This window comes from Mytilus californianus, unplaced genomic scaffold, assembly GCF_021869535.1.
Source record: "Mytilus californianus isolate M0D057914Y unplaced genomic scaffold, xbMytCali1.0.p SCAF_1, whole genome shotgun sequence".
Lineage (NCBI taxonomy): Eukaryota > Metazoa > Mollusca > Bivalvia > Mytilida > Mytilidae > Mytilus > Mytilus californianus.
The window spans coordinates 87,484,862-87,506,504 of NW_026262581.1; the positions used below are offsets into that span (position 1 = coordinate 87,484,862).

At 33.7% G+C, this 21,643-nt stretch overlaps 1 protein-coding gene and 1 long non-coding RNA gene across 4 annotated transcripts in view; one reads left to right on the forward strand and one right to left on the reverse strand.

Annotated features, from left to right (window-relative positions):
• LOC127709331 (uncharacterized) overlaps positions 1 to 21,643 on the reverse strand; it is a 317,830-nt gene that overhangs the window by 217,165 nt on the left and 79,022 nt on the right. The gene's annotated exons all lie outside the window — the stretch shown is intronic.
• Positions 1 to 21,643, forward strand: part of LOC127708918 (uncharacterized) — a 132,406-nt gene that overhangs the window by 57,730 nt on the left and 53,033 nt on the right. For all 3 annotated transcript variants that reach the window (XM_052214114.1, XM_052214096.1, XM_052214105.1), the window contains exons 4-7: positions 4,810 to 4,979; positions 6,727 to 6,853; positions 15,151 to 15,295; positions 16,864 to 17,018. In XM_052214114.1, the coding sequence (XP_052070074.1) occupies positions 4,810 to 4,979; positions 6,727 to 6,853; positions 15,151 to 15,295; positions 16,864 to 17,018 (597 nt within the window). The remainder of the gene's footprint in view (positions 1 to 4,809; positions 4,980 to 6,726; positions 6,854 to 15,150; positions 15,296 to 16,863; positions 17,019 to 21,643) is intronic.

Below are 21,643 nucleotides of genomic sequence, written 5' to 3' on the forward strand. Positions count from 1 at the left end.
CCATACCTGTATTTTGGCATTGCACAAGGTCATGTTTTTCCCTGACTGTTAATGGCGTCATTACAATAAATCCATTGGATGTTGGGTGTGTACTGATTGATATTTCAGTCTTAGATGCATGATTTTTTTATTAGTTATTATTGGCTTTGAACTAGCTGTCAGTAACTGCGAGTACTCTCAGATCTGTACTTAGTGTCTTTTTTTGTTGTGGGATGTATAAGTACCCTGTCACTTCCGGTTTGTGTTTTTGTTAGATGTATTTCTGCTGTGTATTGATCTGATGACTTAAGCCCTTTTAAACTGATTTTTATACTGCCGCAAAATTTCGCAAAAAATTTTTGCGGTTGTACAGGGCCTAATCTAGGATTTTGGAGAGGGAGAAGTGACTTCTCCTTCCATGAGAGAGAAGGGAGAAGTGGTCAATTTCTTGGAGAAGTGAGATTCCATTACTGTTTCGGTTGCATAGTGTTCCCGTTGCTTATCACTAAGGAAATTGTTTTATATGCAATAAAAAATACGTATACTTGCAGTTTTTTCATGTTATTGTACAAAATGTATATATAGAAAGTTCTTAATAAAAAGGTTTAGACAATATAGTTGTTATTTATTCATTGATACCATTTGTACTGTCAACTTGAATTGAAGTTTGAATAAAATTTGTTGCTTGTGACATGAGGGAGTAGCCTAGTAATATTATGATGCATTAAATTATTGTGCATCTGCCTCAATTTATTTTTAAATGTCCAGAAAAATATGACTCCCAGTTTACCTGATGAATTTCACATGACTGGGAATTTAATTTATATCATGTATATCACCACTTGTCATTATTTTGTAAAACATTAGTGAATGTCCAGGACATCATGTTACATGTAGTTGTAAATTGAGATTCTCATTAAAGATTGTAAGCCTATAAATGAAAATATCTGTCAATCACATATTAATTAACCGATAAAGAGCTAATTTCTATCATTTTTTAAAGATATCTTCCCTATGAACGAAATGGTCGTGAAAAAAAAATGCACTGCTGATCACAGCTGGTCGAGTGTCGTACGTTTGCAATCACATTATCCATCAGCTGTCTTTCTACCTTTTATATTTCAATTTTTATTCAATGAATATAATAAATCTACCGTTAATTCCCAACCTTAACCTACCGAATATTACAATTTGATCGACTCGTAATAAATAAAAATAAAACAAAACAGCTGAGTGATTACGCAACATCCTCGGATAAAAATCATCGTAAAATGATAACTTTAACAGACGGTCAGTTTTCCTATTGAATAGTTTTGAAAGTTATATCCGAGGATGTTCAAAGTCGCCGTTGTATTTATTTAATTTGATCGTCGACAGTATTAGTCCTGGGTCGTTTCGAAAATCTCGATTTTCCTTGTCAGTCGCCATTTTTTTTACCTGGGAGACTTGTAATTCACAAGTTGTCTCCCTTTTACCGATTTTCATAGCGATTTGACTTTGCCATGAAGTCAGTCGGCTGGCGAGATTTAGCGATTTTCAAAATTCTTTGGCGACTTAAATCGTCATTTCTTCGGCAAGATTATGGCCTGGTTGTATATTGGTATGACGTTGGCGTCGTCGTCGTCCGAAGACACATTGGTTTTCACACTCTAACTTTAGTTTAAGTGATGGATCTCTATGAAATTTAACCATAAGGTTCAATACCACAAAATGAAGGTTGGGATTGATTTTGGGGGTTATGGTACCAACAGTTAAGGAATTAAGGGGCCAAAAATAAGCATATTTGTAACTTCCAGACATAACTTGTGTGTTAGTTTATGGATCTCTCTGACATTGTACCACAAGGTTCCATATCACAAAGGGAATGCTGGGATTGATTTTGGGGGTAAATGCCTCAAAATTTTAGGAATTAGGGGCCAAAAAAAGGGGCAAAAAACAAACTTTTCTCGTTTCATGATGATAACTTGTGTGTAAGTGTATGGATCTTTCTGAAATTGTACTACAAGGTTCCATATCACAAAGGGAAAGCTGGAATTGAGTTTGGGGGTAATTGCCCAAAACATTTAGGAATAAGGGGCCAAAAAGGGGCCAAAAATATGCATTCTTCTAGTTTCCAGACAATAACTTGTGTTCAAGTGTATGGATCTCTCTAAAATTGTACTGCAAGGTACCATACCACAAAGGGAAGGCTGGAATTGATTTTGGGGTAATTGCCTCAAAATTTAGGAATTAGGGGCCAAAAAGGGGCAAAAAACAAGCATTTTTCTAGTTTCAGGACAATAACTTATGTATAAATGTATGGATCTTTATGAAATTGTACTACAAGGTTCCATATCACAAAGGGAAAGCTGGGTTTGAGTTTGTGGGTATTTGCCTAAAACGTTTAGGAATAAGGGGCCAAAAAACAAGCATTTTTCTAGTTTCCAGACAATAACTTGTGTTCAAGTGTATGCATCTCTCTGAAATTGTACTGCAAGGTACCATACCATGAAGGGAAGTCTGGGATTGAGTTTGGGGGTGATGAATTATAAGGGGGTCCAAAAAATTGGGGGGGGGGGGATTTTTTTTCCTTTTTTTTTCTTTAAAATTTTCCATTTTAAATTGGTTATTTCTGATTTATATATAAAAGCAAATAATAATGATATGGTTTGAATAGGTAAATCAAAATTTTGTTAGTTCTTAGACCACATTCATTCTGTGTCAGAAACCTATGCTGTGTCAAATATTTAATCACAATCCAAATTCAGTGCTGTATCAAGCTTGAATGTTGTGTCCATACTTGCCCCAACTGTTCAGGGTTCGACCTCTGCTGTCGTATCAAGCTGCGCCCAGCGGAGCATTTTATTATAATTTGTACTTATGTTGTATTGTTACACTACTGTCCCTGGCCAAGGTTAGGTGGAGGGTTGGTGCCTTCAAACTAGTTAAAACCCGCCACATTCTGTATGTGCCTGTCCTAAGTCAGAAGTTTGAATTGTTTTACATTCAGTTTGTCATTTTGGGGCTTTTTATAGATGACTATGCGGTATGACTTCTATGTCATTTGGTCTCTGTTGGAGAGTTGTCTCATTGGCAATTATACCACATCTTATTATTTTTATATTGTCAAGAAAATATTATAAATTGTGCATAGTGCATGAATCTAGTATCTGTTCTAAAAATTTCAATGATGTCATTGTTAAAGTAATATTTAAAATTAAAGTTTTCTTTTTAGCTCACCTGACCTGAAAGGTCAAGTGAGCTTTTCTCATCACTTTGCGTCCGTCGTCCGTCGTCCGTAAACTTTTACAAAAATCTTCTCCTCTGAAACTACTGGGCCAAATTTGACCAAACTTGGCCACAATCATCATTGGGGTATCTAGTTTAAAAAATGTGTCCGATGACCCCGCCAACCAACCAAGATGGCTGCCATGGCTAAAAATAGAACATAGGGGTAAAATGTAGATTTTGGCTTATATCTCTGAAACCAAAGCATTTAGAGCAAATCTGACATGGGGTAAAATTGTTTATCAGGTCAAGATCTATCTGCCCTGAAATTTTCAGATGAATCAGACAACCCGTTGTTGGGTTGCTGCCCCAGAATTGGTAATTTTAAGGAAATTTTGCCGTTTTTGGTTATTATCTTGAATATTATTATAGATAGAGATAAACTGTAAACAGCAATAATGTTCAGCAAAGTATGATCTACAAATAAGTCAACTTGACCAAAATGGTCAGTTGACCCCTTAAGGAGTTATTGCCCTTTATATTCAATTTTTAACCATTTTTCGTAAATTTTTGTAATCTTTTACAAAAATCTTCTCCTCTGAAACTACTATGACAAATTTAACCAAAATTGTCCACAATCATCATTAGGGTATCTAGTTTAAAAAATGTGTCCGATGACCCTGCCCGCAAACCAAGATGGCCGACATGGCAAAAAAATAATACATAGGGTAAAATGCAGTTTTTGGCTCATATCTCTGAAACCAAAGCATTTAGAGCAAATCTGATGGTATAAAATTGTTCATTAGGTCAAGATCTATCTGCCCTGAAATTTTCAGACCAATCAGGCAACATGTTGTTGGGTTGCTGCCCCTGAATTGGTAATTTTAAGAAAATTTTGCAGCTTTTGGTTATTATCTTGAATATTATTATAGATAGAGATAAACTGTAAACAGCAATAATGTACAGCAAAGTTAGATCTACAAATAAGTCAACATGACCAAAATTGTCAATTGACCCCTTAAGGAGTTATTGCCCTTTGTAGTCAATTTTTTTACAATTTTCATAAATTTTGTAAATTTTTGTAAATTTTTACAAAATATTTTCCACTGTAACTACTGGGCCAAGTTCATTATAGATAGAGATATTAGTAAGGAGCAAGAATGTTCAGTAAAGTAAGATCTACAAACACATCATCACCAAAACACAATTTTGTCATGAATCCATCTGTGTCCATTGTTTAGTATGCACATAGACCAAGGTGAGCGATACAGGCTCTTTAGAGCCTCTAGTTTTTTTCTATGATTGTAATCTCCAATTCATAGTAGATAATTGGTCCATATTTAATGATTTAGCTTTGAAACATTATTATATACATTTCATGCATGTACATGTACTGTAAAGTACTTTATTTAGGCAATGTTTAAATTTTGCTATTTCTATGGCAAAACCTGTTCTAAACACATATAGGTTATAGTTTATGTTTTATGTATCCCTGATTGCGAACTTCCATAGAGGTCAATTTAATGCAGAGGAATATTTTCACAATTTAATTTTTATCCAGAATGAGTGTAGATAAACCCATTGATTTAACTGCCATTACAGTGTATCCTTAATATGTTTTAGGCTTCATGGTTGCTGCTTTTGTTGAAACCAGAGATAATACAGAAGCCAAAGTGTCACTCACTTTTGAAAAGCAGCATTTGACATCGACATCATGCTCAGCTTGCTCAGAGTCAGTTTTCTGTCAACATACTATAGCTGTTATTTTAGAGAGAATAAAGAATGCAGATAAGGTAAGATAAAACAGAGTGATTTACAGTCTTAAAGACGTTTTTGAAAAGATTGGAACTGTTGTATCTAGTACAGGTATATGAGGTAAATGTGAATCTGATAGGTTTCATATCAAATTTTATTATCACTTCAAATATTACAACATCTCAGATATTTTAGTGTATCAACATGTGACTTTTCATCTCAGGTGCTAAATCCAAATTTAACAACATCTATCATATTACAATTCAGGGCATACACTTCTTCAGAATGACAGGGAGAAGTGACTTCTCTTTTTGAAACTGATAGGGTGAAGCAGGGTTTCCCCTGGGTCTATTTTCTTTTTCACCAAAACAATATTTTTTTCGCTGCTCTCAATTTTTTTTTCACCAACTAACATAAACATATTTCTGTTTAGAATTTCCTTCTTGCTAACAAAAAAAAAAAAAAAAAAAAAACAGTTTGCAGTATTCTTGTCTCATTTATTATAATTCTAAGTATCTAATTTATAATCTACTTGGTAATAAATGAACACTCAATTAGAACAAAAACTTCTCATTTACTTTTTTAAAGATACTCTTAAATTGTATTTCGAGATCATGAAATCATCCTATTTGACTTCTGGGAACATGGGATTCATCTTCAATCAGTTTGGATACTAAAGAATAAAAATCAAAGTTATTTTCTCACTTTTGAGCGTTTTTTCTTCTTCAGGACCATTGTTAAAAGTAAAAGTTGAGACGTAAAAATATACCCTGATAAAACCATTGTTTAGTACCCACTTCAAAACGATTTTTATCAAAGTTGTAAAAACAACCCTTTAGGTGACATGTGATGCCCTTTTACCACACAATTTCAATAGAAAAAACAACACTTTTATTAATTAGTCCATTGAAGTTGATAGCTAATATCTGATTGATTTTCTGTCAAAATCATGATGTGTGACGAGTTCAAGGTGAAATCCGAGTATTGTCTGATCAAGAAAACTATTCTGTTTATGAAATGAATTGTTTCTCATTAAAAATTGATTTTAAGCAACTTAAATCAATCAACTGAAACAACTGCATTTACACGGAAATATATACATTTAACTAAGGAGTTCTAACCAAATGTCTGTTAATGTGAATGGAATGCATTTTTTTTGCCTTTGGGTACACTATTCTTCTGTCAGCTGCGCCATTTTTTAACGTAAGAATATGGATTTAGTTCATAGTTGGTCTGCATACAATCTGGTGTATGTATAAATATTTCAATTAGAGACGGCAGAAATTAACAAAAATAAACAATTTTTTGTTGCATCGAGTGAACCAACACCTAACGGTAGACTGATAGAGAGTAATCAGGATGGATACCCGGAGGTATGCTGCGGTTGTCTTAAAACCTCAGGAAAATAATGCTACACAAAGACAAAAACATCGTAGATTACTGCAAGGAAATTAACAAAAATAAACAATGTTTGACAAGTGATTTGGAAAAGAGTAAAACGTTTTTAATGCAATGAATGGATGGAATTTAACCAAAGGCAATTTTCATCATGGTCTAATGAACTAACAAATTAAAAATTGCTGTTTAATCAACTTGGTAAAAATTAAAAATTGCTGATGAAGAAAACAACTGTTGTAAACACCTTGCTTTTGATGGTCCGGAAAAACGAAATTGATGGAAGGAAAAGCAATTTCTTTGCCCCAGTCACCTGGTAGTTTGTGCCCTTACAATTTATAGTAACCTGTTACATAATATTCTCTAAATATGATACATTGTTTATTGCAGGTTCCAATACATGCTCCAGTGACAGAGACCCTTTCCACATTGACTAGAGATCAGTTACAAAAACTCTTACAATATGCTATAAATGAAGACCCTGGTGGTGTTTTAGGAAGAGTTTTTCAATATATTGGTACAATTCAATGTTATTTGTGTCAAATTTTAACCTTAAGACTTTTTAGTCCTCTAGGTCATCTAATGGTTAAGCGAGCTGTTGTGCTAAAAATACATGTATCCATGCAAAGTATACATAATTGCTTTTTGTTCAACCTGCCATAATTTGTTGCGGAATGTAGACGTAGCTATACTTCAGTAAAGCATCAACATTTAGGTTCAGTCAGGTTAAAGTTTTTCTCCAACATCACTAACTTTGTCAAACCTTCACGGGATTTTAATAAACTTGGACAGAAGTTCTTGTGATCTAAAGACAGAATTCAGAGCAAAATTTTGATTTTTTATGCCCCTGCTGTAGCAATGGGGGCATTAAGTTTTACCCTTGTCCGTCTGTACGTACGTACGTCCCAAAATTGGTTTCCGTTCTCTAACTTGAGTTTGCATCAACCAAATGTTATGAAACTTATACACAATGCTTATTACCACAAAACACAGATCAAGTTTGAATTTTGGTGGCGTCACTTTAACCGTTCTAGAGTTATGCCCCTTTATAAATGGAAAAATTGCAAAAAAAAATGTCTTCTAAATATCAAGTAATTTTTAAAATTGGAGTTATCTTCCTTTGTCCATGATTATAGTTGAATCAACTACAATCAATGCTTTATACAATGCAATGTATTGACTTCCACTGATAAAATTCAGATCAAGTCGAATTTGGGTAGTGTCACTTTAACCATTATTGAGTTATGCCCCTTTATAAATCGAAAGATTGCAAAATTTTTAGTTTCCATTCTGTAACTTAAGTTTGCCCCAACCAAACATTATGAAACCTATACACAATATTCATTACCACAATACTAAGATCAAGTACAAATTTTTTGTTTCCGTTTTCCAACTTTAGTTTGCCTCAACCAAATGTTATGAAACTGATACACAATGCTTATTACTACATAATACAGATTAAGTACGAAATTTGGTGGCGACACTTTTACCATTCTTGAGTTATGTTCCTTTATAAACATAAAAATTGCTGAATTTTTTTATTTCCATTCTCTAACTATAGTTTGTCTCAACCAAATGTTATAAAACTTATACACAACCGTTCTAGAGTTATGCGTGTTTACAAATAGAAAAATTGCTGAATTTTTAGTTTCTGTTCTCTACTGAGGTTAGCCTCAACCAAATGTTATGAGACTTACACACAATGCTTATTACCACAAAACTCAGATCAATTTCAAATTTGGGTAACGTCACTTTTACTGTTCTTCAGTTATGTCCCTTTATAACTATATGATATGAAGCGGGGGCATCATCTGTGTCCACATGTGGACACTATCCACATTTATTTTTTTCCATTTTGAAACTATTATACTGATAAATAGACTTGGTTTTTAGCTCACCTGACCCAAAAGGGTCAAGTGAGCTTTTCTCATCACTTGGCGTCCGTCGTTGTCGTCGTCCGTTAACTTTTACAAAAACCTTCTCTGAAACTACATGGCCAAATAAAACCAAACTTGACCTAAATCATCCTTAGGGTATCTAGTTTAAAAAATGTATCTGATGACCCCGCCCACTAACCAAGATGACCACCATGGATAAAAATATACATGGGTGTAAATTGCAGTTTTTGGCTTATATCTCTGAAACTAAAGCATTTAGAGCAAATCTGACTGGGGTAAAAATGTTCATCAAGTCAAGATCTGTCTGCCCTGAAATTTTCAAACGCATCAGACAACCCGTTGTTGGGTTGCTGCCCCAGAATTGGTAATTTTAAGGAAATTTTGGAGGTTTTGGTTTTTATCTTGAATATTATAATAGATAGAGATGAACTGTAAACAGCAAAAATGTTCAGCAAAGTAAGATCTACAAATAAGTCAACATGACCAAAATTGTCAATTGACCCCTTAAGGAGTTATTGCCCTTTAAAGTCAATTTTCACAATTTTTTGTAAATTTTTGTTATCTTACAAAAATCTTCTTCTGAAATTACTGGGCCAAGTTAAACCATACTTGTCCTAAATCATCCTTAGGGTATCTAGTTTAAAAATGTATCCGATGACCACGCCCACCTACCAAGATGGCCGCCATGGCTAAAAATTGAACATAAAAGTAAAATGCAGTTTTTGGAAAGTTTGCTATAGCTTGCTATAGCAATATACTTTCCTAAGGCATCGGCCTCAAACCAGAAGTTGGACAGACTATCGCAAGTGTTCTACTCCTAGATAATGTAGTACTAGTGTTTGAATACTAATTCTAAGAAGATGCTTTTAAAATTTTGAGTTACTTCTATTTTGATAAGCTTACAGCTTGAATTAAAATGTACTGAATGTTCATCTTATAATTCAAATGAATTCAACTTCATTTTGAAAATGGATAGCACAAACACTACTTCGCGGATCTGTGCTGGCCGGAAATTAAAATCAATACACATTATCAGGCTACATGAGACAGCAGTTTCTACGTTATGTTTTTATGGGTATTCCCCAGACATGCGTGAGATCCATATATGTGTACCTCCCGACGGGAGTACAATAATCCCGGTTTTTGGGGTTTCCTCCCGTCCTCCGGTTGAAGAGAAAATAAATACCGTGTTTAAAATATTTCATGAATGAACATTTTTTTGACGCTATTTTTACTACTATTATTACAAATGTTTATTAAAAACGTAAAAGCTCGAGTGTATCGAAAGTAACCTGGTATCTCATTTCGGCCCATAACAGACTCGGACTATAACAAACTTGGCCTATTACAAAATCGGACTATCCCAAACAAAGTTTGGAGACTTATTGTTTTTGCTCAGTTCTTCTTATTTTTTTTCTTGGGATCTATTTATGGGTATTTTGAGGGGCCTACAGAAGGGAAGGGTTTACTAAAGAAACCTATGGGATTTTTTTTTTTAATTTTCAAATGACTATAACTTGAGAACAGTAAGTGATAGACACACACGGTCTTCAGTAGTGATCACAGGACGATAAAACAAATCAAATGAAATAAATGTTGAGTCCCTGGGGTCACCCCCCCCCCCCCCCACACACTTCAATTTGAGAATGGGCTTTTATCTTGTAAACAGTCGAGATCCCCACACCTAAACCATTTATATTCATGTATGGGTTAATAAAACAAATCAAATGATATATAGCAGGAGTCCCTCTTGGTCACCCCACTCCCTCCTGTTTGAGAACTTGTAAACGGTCGAGATCCCCACCTTGAAACCATATATATTCTTGTATGGGACAATTAAACAAATCAAAAGAAATATAGGGGAGTCCCTGGGGGTAACCCCACCCCCTCCTGTTTGAAAACTTGTAAACGGTCGAGATCCCCACCCCTTAACCATATATATTCTTGTATGGGACAATAAAACAAATCAAATGAAATATAGGGGGAGTCCCTGGGGGTCACCCCCACCCCATCCTGTTTGAGAACTTGTAAAAGGTTGAGATTCCCACCCCTAAATCATATATATTCTTGTATGGGACAATAAAACAAATCAAATGAAATATAGGGGAAGCTAACGGGGGTCACCCCCACCCCCCTTTTTTTTGTAAACTTGTAAACGGTCGAGATCCCCACCCCTAAACCATATATATTCCTTTTCATGATTTCAAAAAAATTATATACAGGGTTAATCCCTAGGCGTCACTTATGCATATCACTTAACTAGACCAAACCAATTTGCCCGATGTCAGGCGACCATGGGAATGACTAATAATGGGAGGTTTGTTTGGGAGACTTCGTTTCAGCATCCTGTTACAATTATTTCTTGTATTAAGTAAAAAATTTTAGAAGTCGGAAAAAACCATTAACCACACAATCTACTAATCATAGTCCGAGTTTGTTCAATATACAGCAATTCAAACAAGAAAACTAATTGCTTAATTAGTAATAATACAATTTACTACAAACAAATATGAAGGACATTAATCAATAAAAAATAATTATTCACAGGCCCTTTACATGGGATGGGCACAGAAAGAAATTAGCTGGGCTTTCTGTATATTTGATTATATTAAATCTACAGCTTAAGGTTGCAATAGAAATTATCAAAATTTTACATGACAAACATATGAAAAAAGTGATTTTTGATAATTGCTGATGAGACAATGGTTTAGGGAAAAACACCAAAGCTGTGATTAAATACATATTTGAAATAATACACATCTACAACCTATTTGAAGTAATACACATCTACAACCTATTTGAAATAATACACATCTACCGTTGCAAACTTTCCACAGGTGCTATCCAGCACTTTGATTGGCTTACATCTCTGAAACTTAAGCATTAAGAGAAAATCTAACGGGGTTAAAATGTTCATCAGTGTCAACATGACCAAAATTGTTAATTGACCCCTTAAGGAGTTATTGCCCTTTAAAGTCAATTTTTCACTATTTTTCGTAAATTTTTTTAATCTTTTACAAAAATCTACTCCCCTCAATCTACTTGGCCAAATAGAATTAAACTTAGCCACAATTATTATTGGAGTATCTTGATTGAAAAATGTATCTGATGACCCTGCCCTACAACTAACATGGTTCCAATTGGTAAAAATAGAACATAAGGGTTTACTATAGAAGTCTATGTGAAAAATGTAAGAAACAATTTCAAATGGTCACAACTTGGAAAACTAATTTAAATAATAAGGGGTCTTCAATAACTATTGTAAGACTACAATGGGATGACTTGATTTTTTTTCCAGGGGGGGGGGGGGGGGGGGCTTATAATTTCTCCTTGATATGTTCCATTTTTAGAATTATTCAGTGTTATTTTTTCTATAAATCATTAGGCCCGAGAACACAGTTATTTCGTAGTGCATTTCTTTTAGACAATAAATTCAAATTAAAAAAATCGCACCTGCTCTATCTCAAAAAGATTTTTACAGTGTAGTGTACTACTATTGATACAAATAATATCAAAATTATAGAAACTTCTACCAGCTCTAACTCAAAATATTGACAGTTCTGTGTTAAGGGGGGCTAAAATTCAGTTTGACAGCTTCAGACATTCTAATTTTTGACCTTTTTTAACTGGACCAAATCACTACTAAACATAAAGATTCAGCACCCAAATTTTTTTAACATGTAATTTCATCCCCTTACTTAATATTTCATGCATAAAATATCAAGAAATAAATTGGGAAAGTGTATCAAAAAAAAAATGCAAGTTATACACTGTTCACACTAGGGACTATATTTGTAGACAACGAAAACCAAAGGACGATAACTGTGTCCTTGGACCTAATAGGATAGAAAGACTTGACCAATTTTAATAAAACTTTGCATGACTTAAGCTTAGGCAATTATAAGATAGTTGACCAAGTTTCATGGCCATAGGATATATATTATAGAAACTAGGGCCATTTTAATATTGAAATTTGTATGTTTATTTTTGACGTTTAAATCAAATATTTTCAACTGTCAAGATTTTGGCCTAAAAAATTTAAATATTGCAAAAATTTGCTTTTTAAATACTCTTGAATTTAATATAATAAGTATTAAAAGCAACGGAACACTCATTTGATTTATCAGATTTATTACAGTTATTCAAAAGTCAAATTTATATGAGCCTGTGCCTGAAAATAGAGAATTTCGAATTAAGGGAAGCCTTACATAAACATGCATGTTTTTCAACCAATTTGAAGTTTTTGAAGTTTTTTAACCATACATTATTCTTCCATATATATTAAATGTACTTTAAATGTAAAAAAAAGTTACAAAAAGCATACCACATGAGTATAAAATGGTCTTAGGCCATGTAAGACTGAGAATTATTTAGAGTCGATTTAGGCCGTAGCCCATATTTACATATAAAAATGCACACAGAGGCTATAAGAAATTGAAATTTGTTACTTTTTGCTCATTTCTATGCTAAGATGTCATGATACAAGAAGTCTAATTGCAAAAGGACTCTTGAATTTAACTTTTTTTGGCAGACAGTATGGTCTGATGACCAGTTTTTCACTTTTCAATGGAAAACTTGCATGTAGTTTTAGTCTCATTTGGCATATATTTGAACCACTTACTATCCTAAAGAAGAAAATTATGGTAGCATATGAAATGAATAGGGTGTACTGATCATTGTAAAGTGTTTTTTTTACAGATTTAGTGAAATATTTGTGATTGACTACAGATTTTATGTACAAAGCTCTTCACATTTCACATACATCTAACAGGCCGTTTAACCAGGGACATAAATACAAATATTCTGCACATTTTTTCTGTGATAATCTACTTTTCTCTAGATTCCGAGTTCACAAATGGTTAATTAAATTTGATTTAAGCTTAGAAACACAAATATCAGGAACATAAAAAGCTGTCAGATAGAAAGTCAGCATGGCTCTTAAGCATAAAATGGAAACTGCTTTAAAATGCTTATTTTAGCCGTATAATGCCAAAATGGGACATTTTAACAGAATTTCTGTCAAACAAAGATGTAAATCCTTTACTTTTATTGAGTTTGACAAATTGAAACCAGCAAACCATTCAGGAAAGTTGCCAAAGTACAGAATCTACATTTACGGAATTCATCTCTTAGGCCCGAGAACACAGTTATTTCGTAGTGCATTTCTTTTAGACAATAAATTCAAATTAAAAAAATCGCACCTGCTCTATCTCAAAAAGATTTTTACAGTGTAGTGTACTACTATTGATACAAATAATATCAAAATTATAGAAACTTCTACCAGCTCTAACTCAAAATATTGACAGTTCTGTGTTAAGGGGGGCTAAAATTCAGTTTGACAGCTTCAGACATTCTAATTTTTGACCTTTTTTAACTGGACCAAATCACTACTAAACTTAAAGATTCAGCACCCAAATTTTTTTAACATGTAATTTCATCCCCTTACTTAATATTTCATGCATAAAATATCAAGAAATAAATTGGGAAAGTGTATCAAAAAAAAGATGCAAGTTATACACTGTTCACACTAGGGACTATATTTGTAGACAACGAAAACCAAAGGACGATAACTGTGTCCTTGGACCATTATTATATCTTTTCTTTCAGCACATTTATATTGGGTGAATGCCCCCCAGAGCCGGCGGGTTAGTCGGGGTCAGGGGAACCCCTGCCCAAATTTTTTTGAAGGGCAAAAACATTTAAAGGCATTTTCAGCATTATACAGGCCCTGGGTAAAATAAATTTTGGAGCGGAGGAAAGAAAATTTTTTATTTTTTGTTAATTATCTTGAATATCATTATAGATTGAGATATACTGTAAACAGCAAAAATATCAAGCAAAGAAAGATCTACAAATAAGTTAACATGAACAATTGGCAATTGACATCTTATTGGAGTTACATGTATTGTCCTTTTAAGTTATTTTCTGCGATTTATTGTTAATTTTTGTAAATCTTTTCAAAAGTCTTCAGCTTTTAATTTAACTACTGGGCCAAATTAAACCAAACTTGGCCTCAATCATTATTAGGGTATCTATATGATTTTAACCTTATTTTACATGATTTCCAAAAGCACAGTAGATACAGGTGAGCGACACAGGCTCTTGAGAGCCTCTAGTTTTTTTGCCCCACCTAGGGGCATTATGTTTTCGGTCTGTGCGTCCGTCTGTCTGTTCGTCTGTCTGTCCCGCTTCAGGTTAAAGTTTTTGGTCAAGGTAGTTTTTGATGAAGTTGAAGTCCAATCAACTTGAAACTTAGTACACATGTTCCCTATGATATGATCTTTCTAATTTTAATGCCAAATTAGAGTTTTGACCCCAATTTCACAGTCCACTGAACATAGAAAATGATAGTGCGAGTGGGGCATCCGTGTTCTATGGACACATTCTTGTTTACAGTTATCATTAAGATACAGTCTTAAGGTTAAAGCTTTTCATACATCAATAATTTTGTCAAACTACTTGCAGGCCTGCAATTAATTAATTCAGACCGCAAAGGTAGGCCTGTTAAACACCATTGTGTAGATAAATTCATGTATATATACAAGAAAAGTTTTATTAGGATAAAATACTTGGAATAGAAAAAGTAAAAAAATGAGACTGAGTGTCATTTCACGAAAAATGCATGTTAACTTAAGTACCTTGTGTTACATAAAGATATATAGGTAAAATAAAAGTGCATGTGGATATATTTAAATTTTCTTCATGTCACACACTAGCTTTAGTTTGATTGGACCAAATTACTACATGTACAAACTTTACACTGTTTTTTTGTTTGCTTTTGATTTTGAAAATTTTCTGCTTTGACTATTACTGATGACAAAATGATGGTCAAGTTTGATATTGATGATTTTCATTTTTGCCATTAAGGAGTTATGGTCCTTGACAGCTCATTCCTTGTTAACTCTTTATTTTATAGATGAAATCAGAGACATCCATTCTGAGTATAATACACTACAGGGAGCACCTGATCCAACTTTTGGATTGCTACCAGATGAGCAGTCAACATGGGATATATCATTGGAGAAACTCAAGAAGAAACTTGCATCTGATCTGTCCGATAGGTAAATGTTGTTGAATTGTATTAAGAAATAAATGAAAAAGGGGAAACCCTATTTCATAAGTTACTCACGTCATGATAAATATTTCAGTTTAAAAGAGGTACAGAATGTGGTAGGTCAGACAAGCCTGAAAGCGCCTTCAAAATACAGAAAATTTTGTTAGCTGTCAATTTGACAGCTGATTTCTTGTTTCAAATATGAATAGGTTGTTAGTAATGACAAAATGCATGACATGGAGGTTACCTCTTTAAGATTTTGACAATAGCCACTTGTTTATTTTTTATGACCCTTGATGGCTTTAACAGTAGTACTAGTAAATGTAAGGACACCCTTGTTCTCTTAACTGGATGGGATTTATATTGCATTCTTCCACTTGACAAAAATTTTCAACAGTTTATCAATTAAGTTGATGTATCATTTATTGTTTCCAATCTAAAAAAACAGCCTAGGTGGTCTCTTGGTAGTGTGTTCGCCTCGAGTGCAGGAGGTCATGGGTTCGAACCCCGGCCAGGTCAAACTTAAGACTTTAAAATTGGTATTTGCTGCTTCTCCGCTAAGCATGCAGCATTAAGGAGTAAGAGCAAAGACTGGTCGGCTCGGAGTCAGAATAATGTGTCTGGGTAAGATGACAAAATCCTGCTCATTGTGTCAGTCTAGTATAAATCAGGGCTAATATTCATATTACATTAACATGTTTTGTCCTGAATATGCATATCAATTTGCCGCTGGACGTTAAGCAGCCATCCATTATCATCATCATCCAAGCTATAAATGACTCAATTATTATTTTCTCTTAAATTTGATACTTAAGTTTTATTTTCATCCAGGTTCAGGGTAATGAGTGCATCCATGCAATCAAAACCTTTCCAAGCTGGCTTGGTTGTCATCAATTTTCCAGACCTTTTCACAAATTTTGTGGGCAAAAAAAACGTAGAAGAAATTTATCAATAAAATATGTACTCTGATATTTAAGTTACAAAATGATGTGTTTATATTTGACCATATTTTTCAAGAAAATTACATAAGTTGTGCATGGTGTATGAATATATCTGTTCTAAAACTATCAAGATTGTCACTGTCAAAGTTGGATTTAAAACTGGAGATATCTTTTTTGTCCATATACAATTGTCCATATTTGTAGTTGAACTGGCTACAATTATGGACAAAGGACGTATATCCAATCCATAGTATTGCCTTCCAATGCTATAGTAATACAATGCAATGTTAAGTTTTTAGTTCCCACTGCAGGAAGAATGCAATCTTAACCCTTCAGTGTGTGCAAGTACTTCAATTATATCTTGGTCTGTTTGGCTTAATGGTTCCCACTTGATAGATAGAGAACCCCTCAACTAAATGGATTTAAAATTGAAAAGAGTGATTTTCGACAACAAAATAAAGGTTGCAATTCTTTTTCGTCATTTTCATTTCTACTGTTTTAAACTTGCAGTCCTGAATGAAAAAAATGGTAATTTTTTTCCCCCACAGATTAATATCATTACATCATGGATTTCCTCAAAGAAATTAATAAACTGCTAGTATTAAGTCTTATTTTTATGCACCTTTCATTTAAGATACAACTCGTACAAGGACACATGTGACCTATTTCTGAAGGCCAAAACAGGTTTTCATGATTGGTACTTTCGTAGAATCAGTGATCTTATTAGAAAAAATGAAGTGGAGGCAGCAGGCCAAATTCTTATTGCTATAGCTGAGACAGTATTGACAGGTAAATAAAAACTAAAACAGTTATTATACCCCCGCTTTAAATTTATACCCCCGCTTTAAAAAAGTGGGGGTATACTGTTTTACCTCAGTCTGTCCGTCAGTCCGTCCGTCCCATGAATATTTTTCGTCGCATCTTTCTCAGGAACTGCATCATAAGGATTTCTGAAATTTGGTTTTAGGGTTTTTATAAGTCGGCTATACCGTGTGATGTGTTTACAGATTCATCACTCAACAACTTCTTGTTTACCGAAATATTTGGGCGGGGGTATCATCAGTGAGCAGTAGCTCGCAGTTTCACTTGTTGCTATAGCTGAGACAGTATTGACAGGTAAATAAAAAATAAAACAGTTATTGCTATAGCTGAGACAGTATTGACAGGTAAATAAAAACTAAAACAGTTATTACTATAGCTGAGACAGTTTTGACAGGTAAATAAAAACTAAAACAGTTATTACTATAGCTGAGACAGTTTTGACAGGTAAATGAAAACTAAAACAGTTATTACTATAGCTGAGACAGTATTGACAGGTAAATAAAAACCAGTTTTCCAGCTTGATCTTTTTCATAGGGCGGTCCGCCTGCCCTTTTCCGACTGACGCCCTGTGCCCTTTTTCTGAGGCCATGTGCCAATTTTAAGACACCCTGCCCTTTTCATGCCTTTATTGTATTATTTTGATGAAAATACTATATAATTCCACCTGCCTTCATGTTTCTGACAAGCTTATGACCCTCAGCTAATTAACATTTACAGCAGGTGTTATAAGTTGTGATTACAGGTAATCTGCTAATCGCTATCGGATTGGTCACTAATCCATTAATTAATAAGCCTCTTGATGGTCTAATTGACCATTATAATTATCTTTCCCAGTAAAATTGGTCAGTTGGTATTTCAATTTCAATATTTCTCAAAAGATTACAATTTGCAGTTCGTTTATCTATAGATGTTTTTGTAGTTTCGTCCATTGAACAAAATAATTTTTCCCCAGACAGTTCGCATTTTAATTTCAAAATTTCCCAAACGATCACTATTTGCAGCTTGTTTGACGTAGTTTCGTCACATTTTTGATGAGCCTGTGACTTTTGTCGCAGAAAGCTCGACATAGGGATAGTGATCCGGTGGCGGCGACTTTAGCTAACTTCTTTAAAGCTTTGTATTTTAGAAGGTGGAAAACCTGGATGCTTCATACTTTGTATATAGATGCCTTATGTTACGAAGTTTCCGTCTGTCACATGTTCATTTTCCATGACCTCATTTACATGGTTCAGTGAAAAAAAAGTTAAGATTTTTTGTAATGTTAATTTCTCTCTTATAACATGTATAATGAGTAATAGGATAACTATATTTGGTATGTGCGTACCTTGCAAGGTCCTCATGCTCGTCAGACAGTTTTCACTTGACCTCGACCTCATTTCATGGATCAGTGAACAAGGTTAAGTTTTGGTGGTCGTCCATATCTCAGATACTAGAAGCAATAGGTCTAGCATATTCGGTGTATGGAAGGACTGTAAGGTGAACATGTCCAACTGGCAGGTGTCTTCTGACCTTGACCTCATTTTCATGGTTCAGTGGTCAATGTTAAATTTTTGAGTTTTTGGTCTTTTTTTCTAAAACTATATATGGGCAATAACTTGGTATTGGGACCGTTTCCGATAACGATAGAAAAGTGATAAAATATTGTATTTTGTTGAGAGAAGTTGTTGCTCCACCATCAAATGCTATTATTTCTATTAAAATATAGGTGCTTTTCATTCTCCCCTAGAGAGAACTTGAAATAAACAAATATTTAAGATTATTCGGCCACTTTTGTATGTCGTTTCTTAGCGTTATTATCGCTTCCGAAGTGCGTAACGCTGCCCGATTTTAAGATAATCGTCGCCTGCAAAATCGTAACTTTTGCTTTCAAATAATAAAGAACATCGATCAAAAAGAATAGTCAGAAGAAATTGCTAAGAACTATAACTATTTTTGTAGCAGGTGTAAGAAAAGTAGCGTTACTTTGGTTTCCGATTTCGTAACGCAAATTTTAGATGGTGTAGTCTGCTTTATTGTAAATGAATTCTTCATAACAATATGCAAATATGAACTCTCGCGAGATGTCCAAACAGGTAAATCAGTGGTTATTTACATTCTATTTTTGTTCTTCGTAATAATTAAGTTAGAAAATGACGTTATCGTTATGCGTTACATTTCACATGAAATAGAAGTCCAGTTATTTACTTTTTATTTATTAAAATTGTTTTTGTCGTTCAGTCCAAATCATTTCCGGTCATACGTGAAACATGTGGTGAACATGTGATTAAGCGCTTACGGCCGGGTACATGAAATATTAGGTCTAAACATCGTTTTTGTTTCCAACGGGATAGTAGCAAGCACATTCTGTAGACTGTTTTCATATTGTTTAAAAAAGGAAAATACAATTTTCAAAGAGATCGCGACGGGGGTCTATCATTTTTCCTACGTGCATAATGTTACATACTATCTTGAGTAAAAATAAATGCCCAATGACTTGACAAAATCGATTTCTTATTCGAGGGACGTTACAACACACTTTGTTTCCGGATAACGATGAAAAGATTCCTTGGAGAATTCATTCAACATTACGTCTCTTATCATTCTACCGATGCTCGTTGAATTGATTTTGCTTTAGCAGTAAATTGTACTTGATATTTTAGGTAAATGAAGATAATTTTTTAAAAATTACATGTTGATATACCGTTACACTTGGAATGTACAGAGTTGGTATCTTTGTCACAATTTTTTTTTTTTTAATTTTAATAATATTCAGCAAACACTTTTCAAAAATGCAATAATATTGTCAAAGAAGAAGTAAACTTTTACCATGCATGACTTAAAAGGAAGTACTTTATCGATTTTAGCCCACTAAAGAAGGTTAACATGTGGAAACCATGTAGATGGTGTACAGGTCACAAATATCACATGATGCCTACTATAAGAATTTAGTTCCAAGTTAAAAGTTTTTTTACTTTACTGGATTAATAGGAATTTGACATTGTATTTTATTGTATAAAACTGGAATTTCAAAACCAATAATTACATTTTTTTGGCTAAAACATCAAGATACAACGATTATGGTATCCTGTATCAATTAAGAAAATGTGGAAATTTCTGAATAAATTGCACTATTTTTTTTCAAAACAAACACATATTTAGGAGTTTTATAGTAATACCAGAGACATATATACATGTGTATATATGTCTCTGGTAATACTATTACATTTAAGACAGATTTTAACCAGAGATGCAAATTTAAATGCATAAGTATGCCAGTAGTAAATCAATACATGGGAACCGCCAATGTTGTATCCAGTTCATTTGTATGTGTCACAATTTCATAGCTTTTCAAAAGTGTTATTTCCCTTCAGGTAAGTAGTGCCGGTTCACTGCCTGCATGGCCAATATATCAAAACACTTTTCTTTTCAACTTAAAAGTAACATTTTGCTTTGAAAATATGTTCACCTATATCAAATTTGCCATGATAAAACATTGCATGAAATAACATGTAACTTTAATGTTGACATGTAAAATAAGCTTTTTACAGTTGCCTTTGCTGAAAGGAACTAGGGTTCTGTTTAATCTAAGGACTTGTGACTTTGAAGATCGGTCATAGTTTGTATTGAATGATAAGAAGTTACAATCAAACTTGTGACCTTTAGAGAAACGAGCCCAATAACAACTTACCAGAATTTTTTTAATCAGATTTATATATTTGTGGTCACAAATTTTGGAAAGAAATTTAGTGAAATAAACAGGGCTATTCTTTTTGGTATATCAGGTTTTTGGTTATATTTCTGTAATCCATGGTACTTAATTGTAATTTTCCAGCAGTTGTAATGAATGGGGTGAACAATTATAGGATTTCATTGAATTTCTATACACCCGCAAAATAATGTTTTGTATATGAAATCTTGTCTATATAAAAAAAGAAGAAGTGGTATGATTGCCAATTAGACAACTCTCCACAAGAGACCAAATGACACAGAAATTTACAGCTGAGCTATAGGTCACCGTACGGCCTTCAACAATGAGCAAAGCCCATACCACATAGTCAGCTATAAAAGGTCCTGAAATCACAAATGTAAAACAATTCAAACTTTTATTGGATATAAGAAGATGTGGTATGAGTGCCAATGAGACAACTCTCCATCCAAGTCAAAATTTATTAAAGTAAACCAATATAGGTCAAAGTACGGTCTTCAACACGGAGCCTTGGCTCACACTGAACAGCAAGCTATAAAGGGCCCCAAAAATTACTAGTATTAAACCATTCAAATGGGAAAACCAACAGTCTAATCTATATAAAAACATGCAATTTTACAAAAAGCAAGGGACAGGGTGGACGTTACAAGATACTACTTATACTGTGGATAAAATGGACATCAAAATCATTAAGGATGGCATATTTTGATATTAATATTGATTCAATTATAGGGTCTTTGCATCGGAAATAAACACATTTATTCTAAAACCAGTTGTTGGCATGATACAGGTTATGTTCTCATATATTTTATGATGGTATGATACTAAACCCCTAATGGGAGGGATTGTACATGTACTTGATTTTCATATGATGAAGACCTAATCTTTCAATCAGTTTAATTGAGGT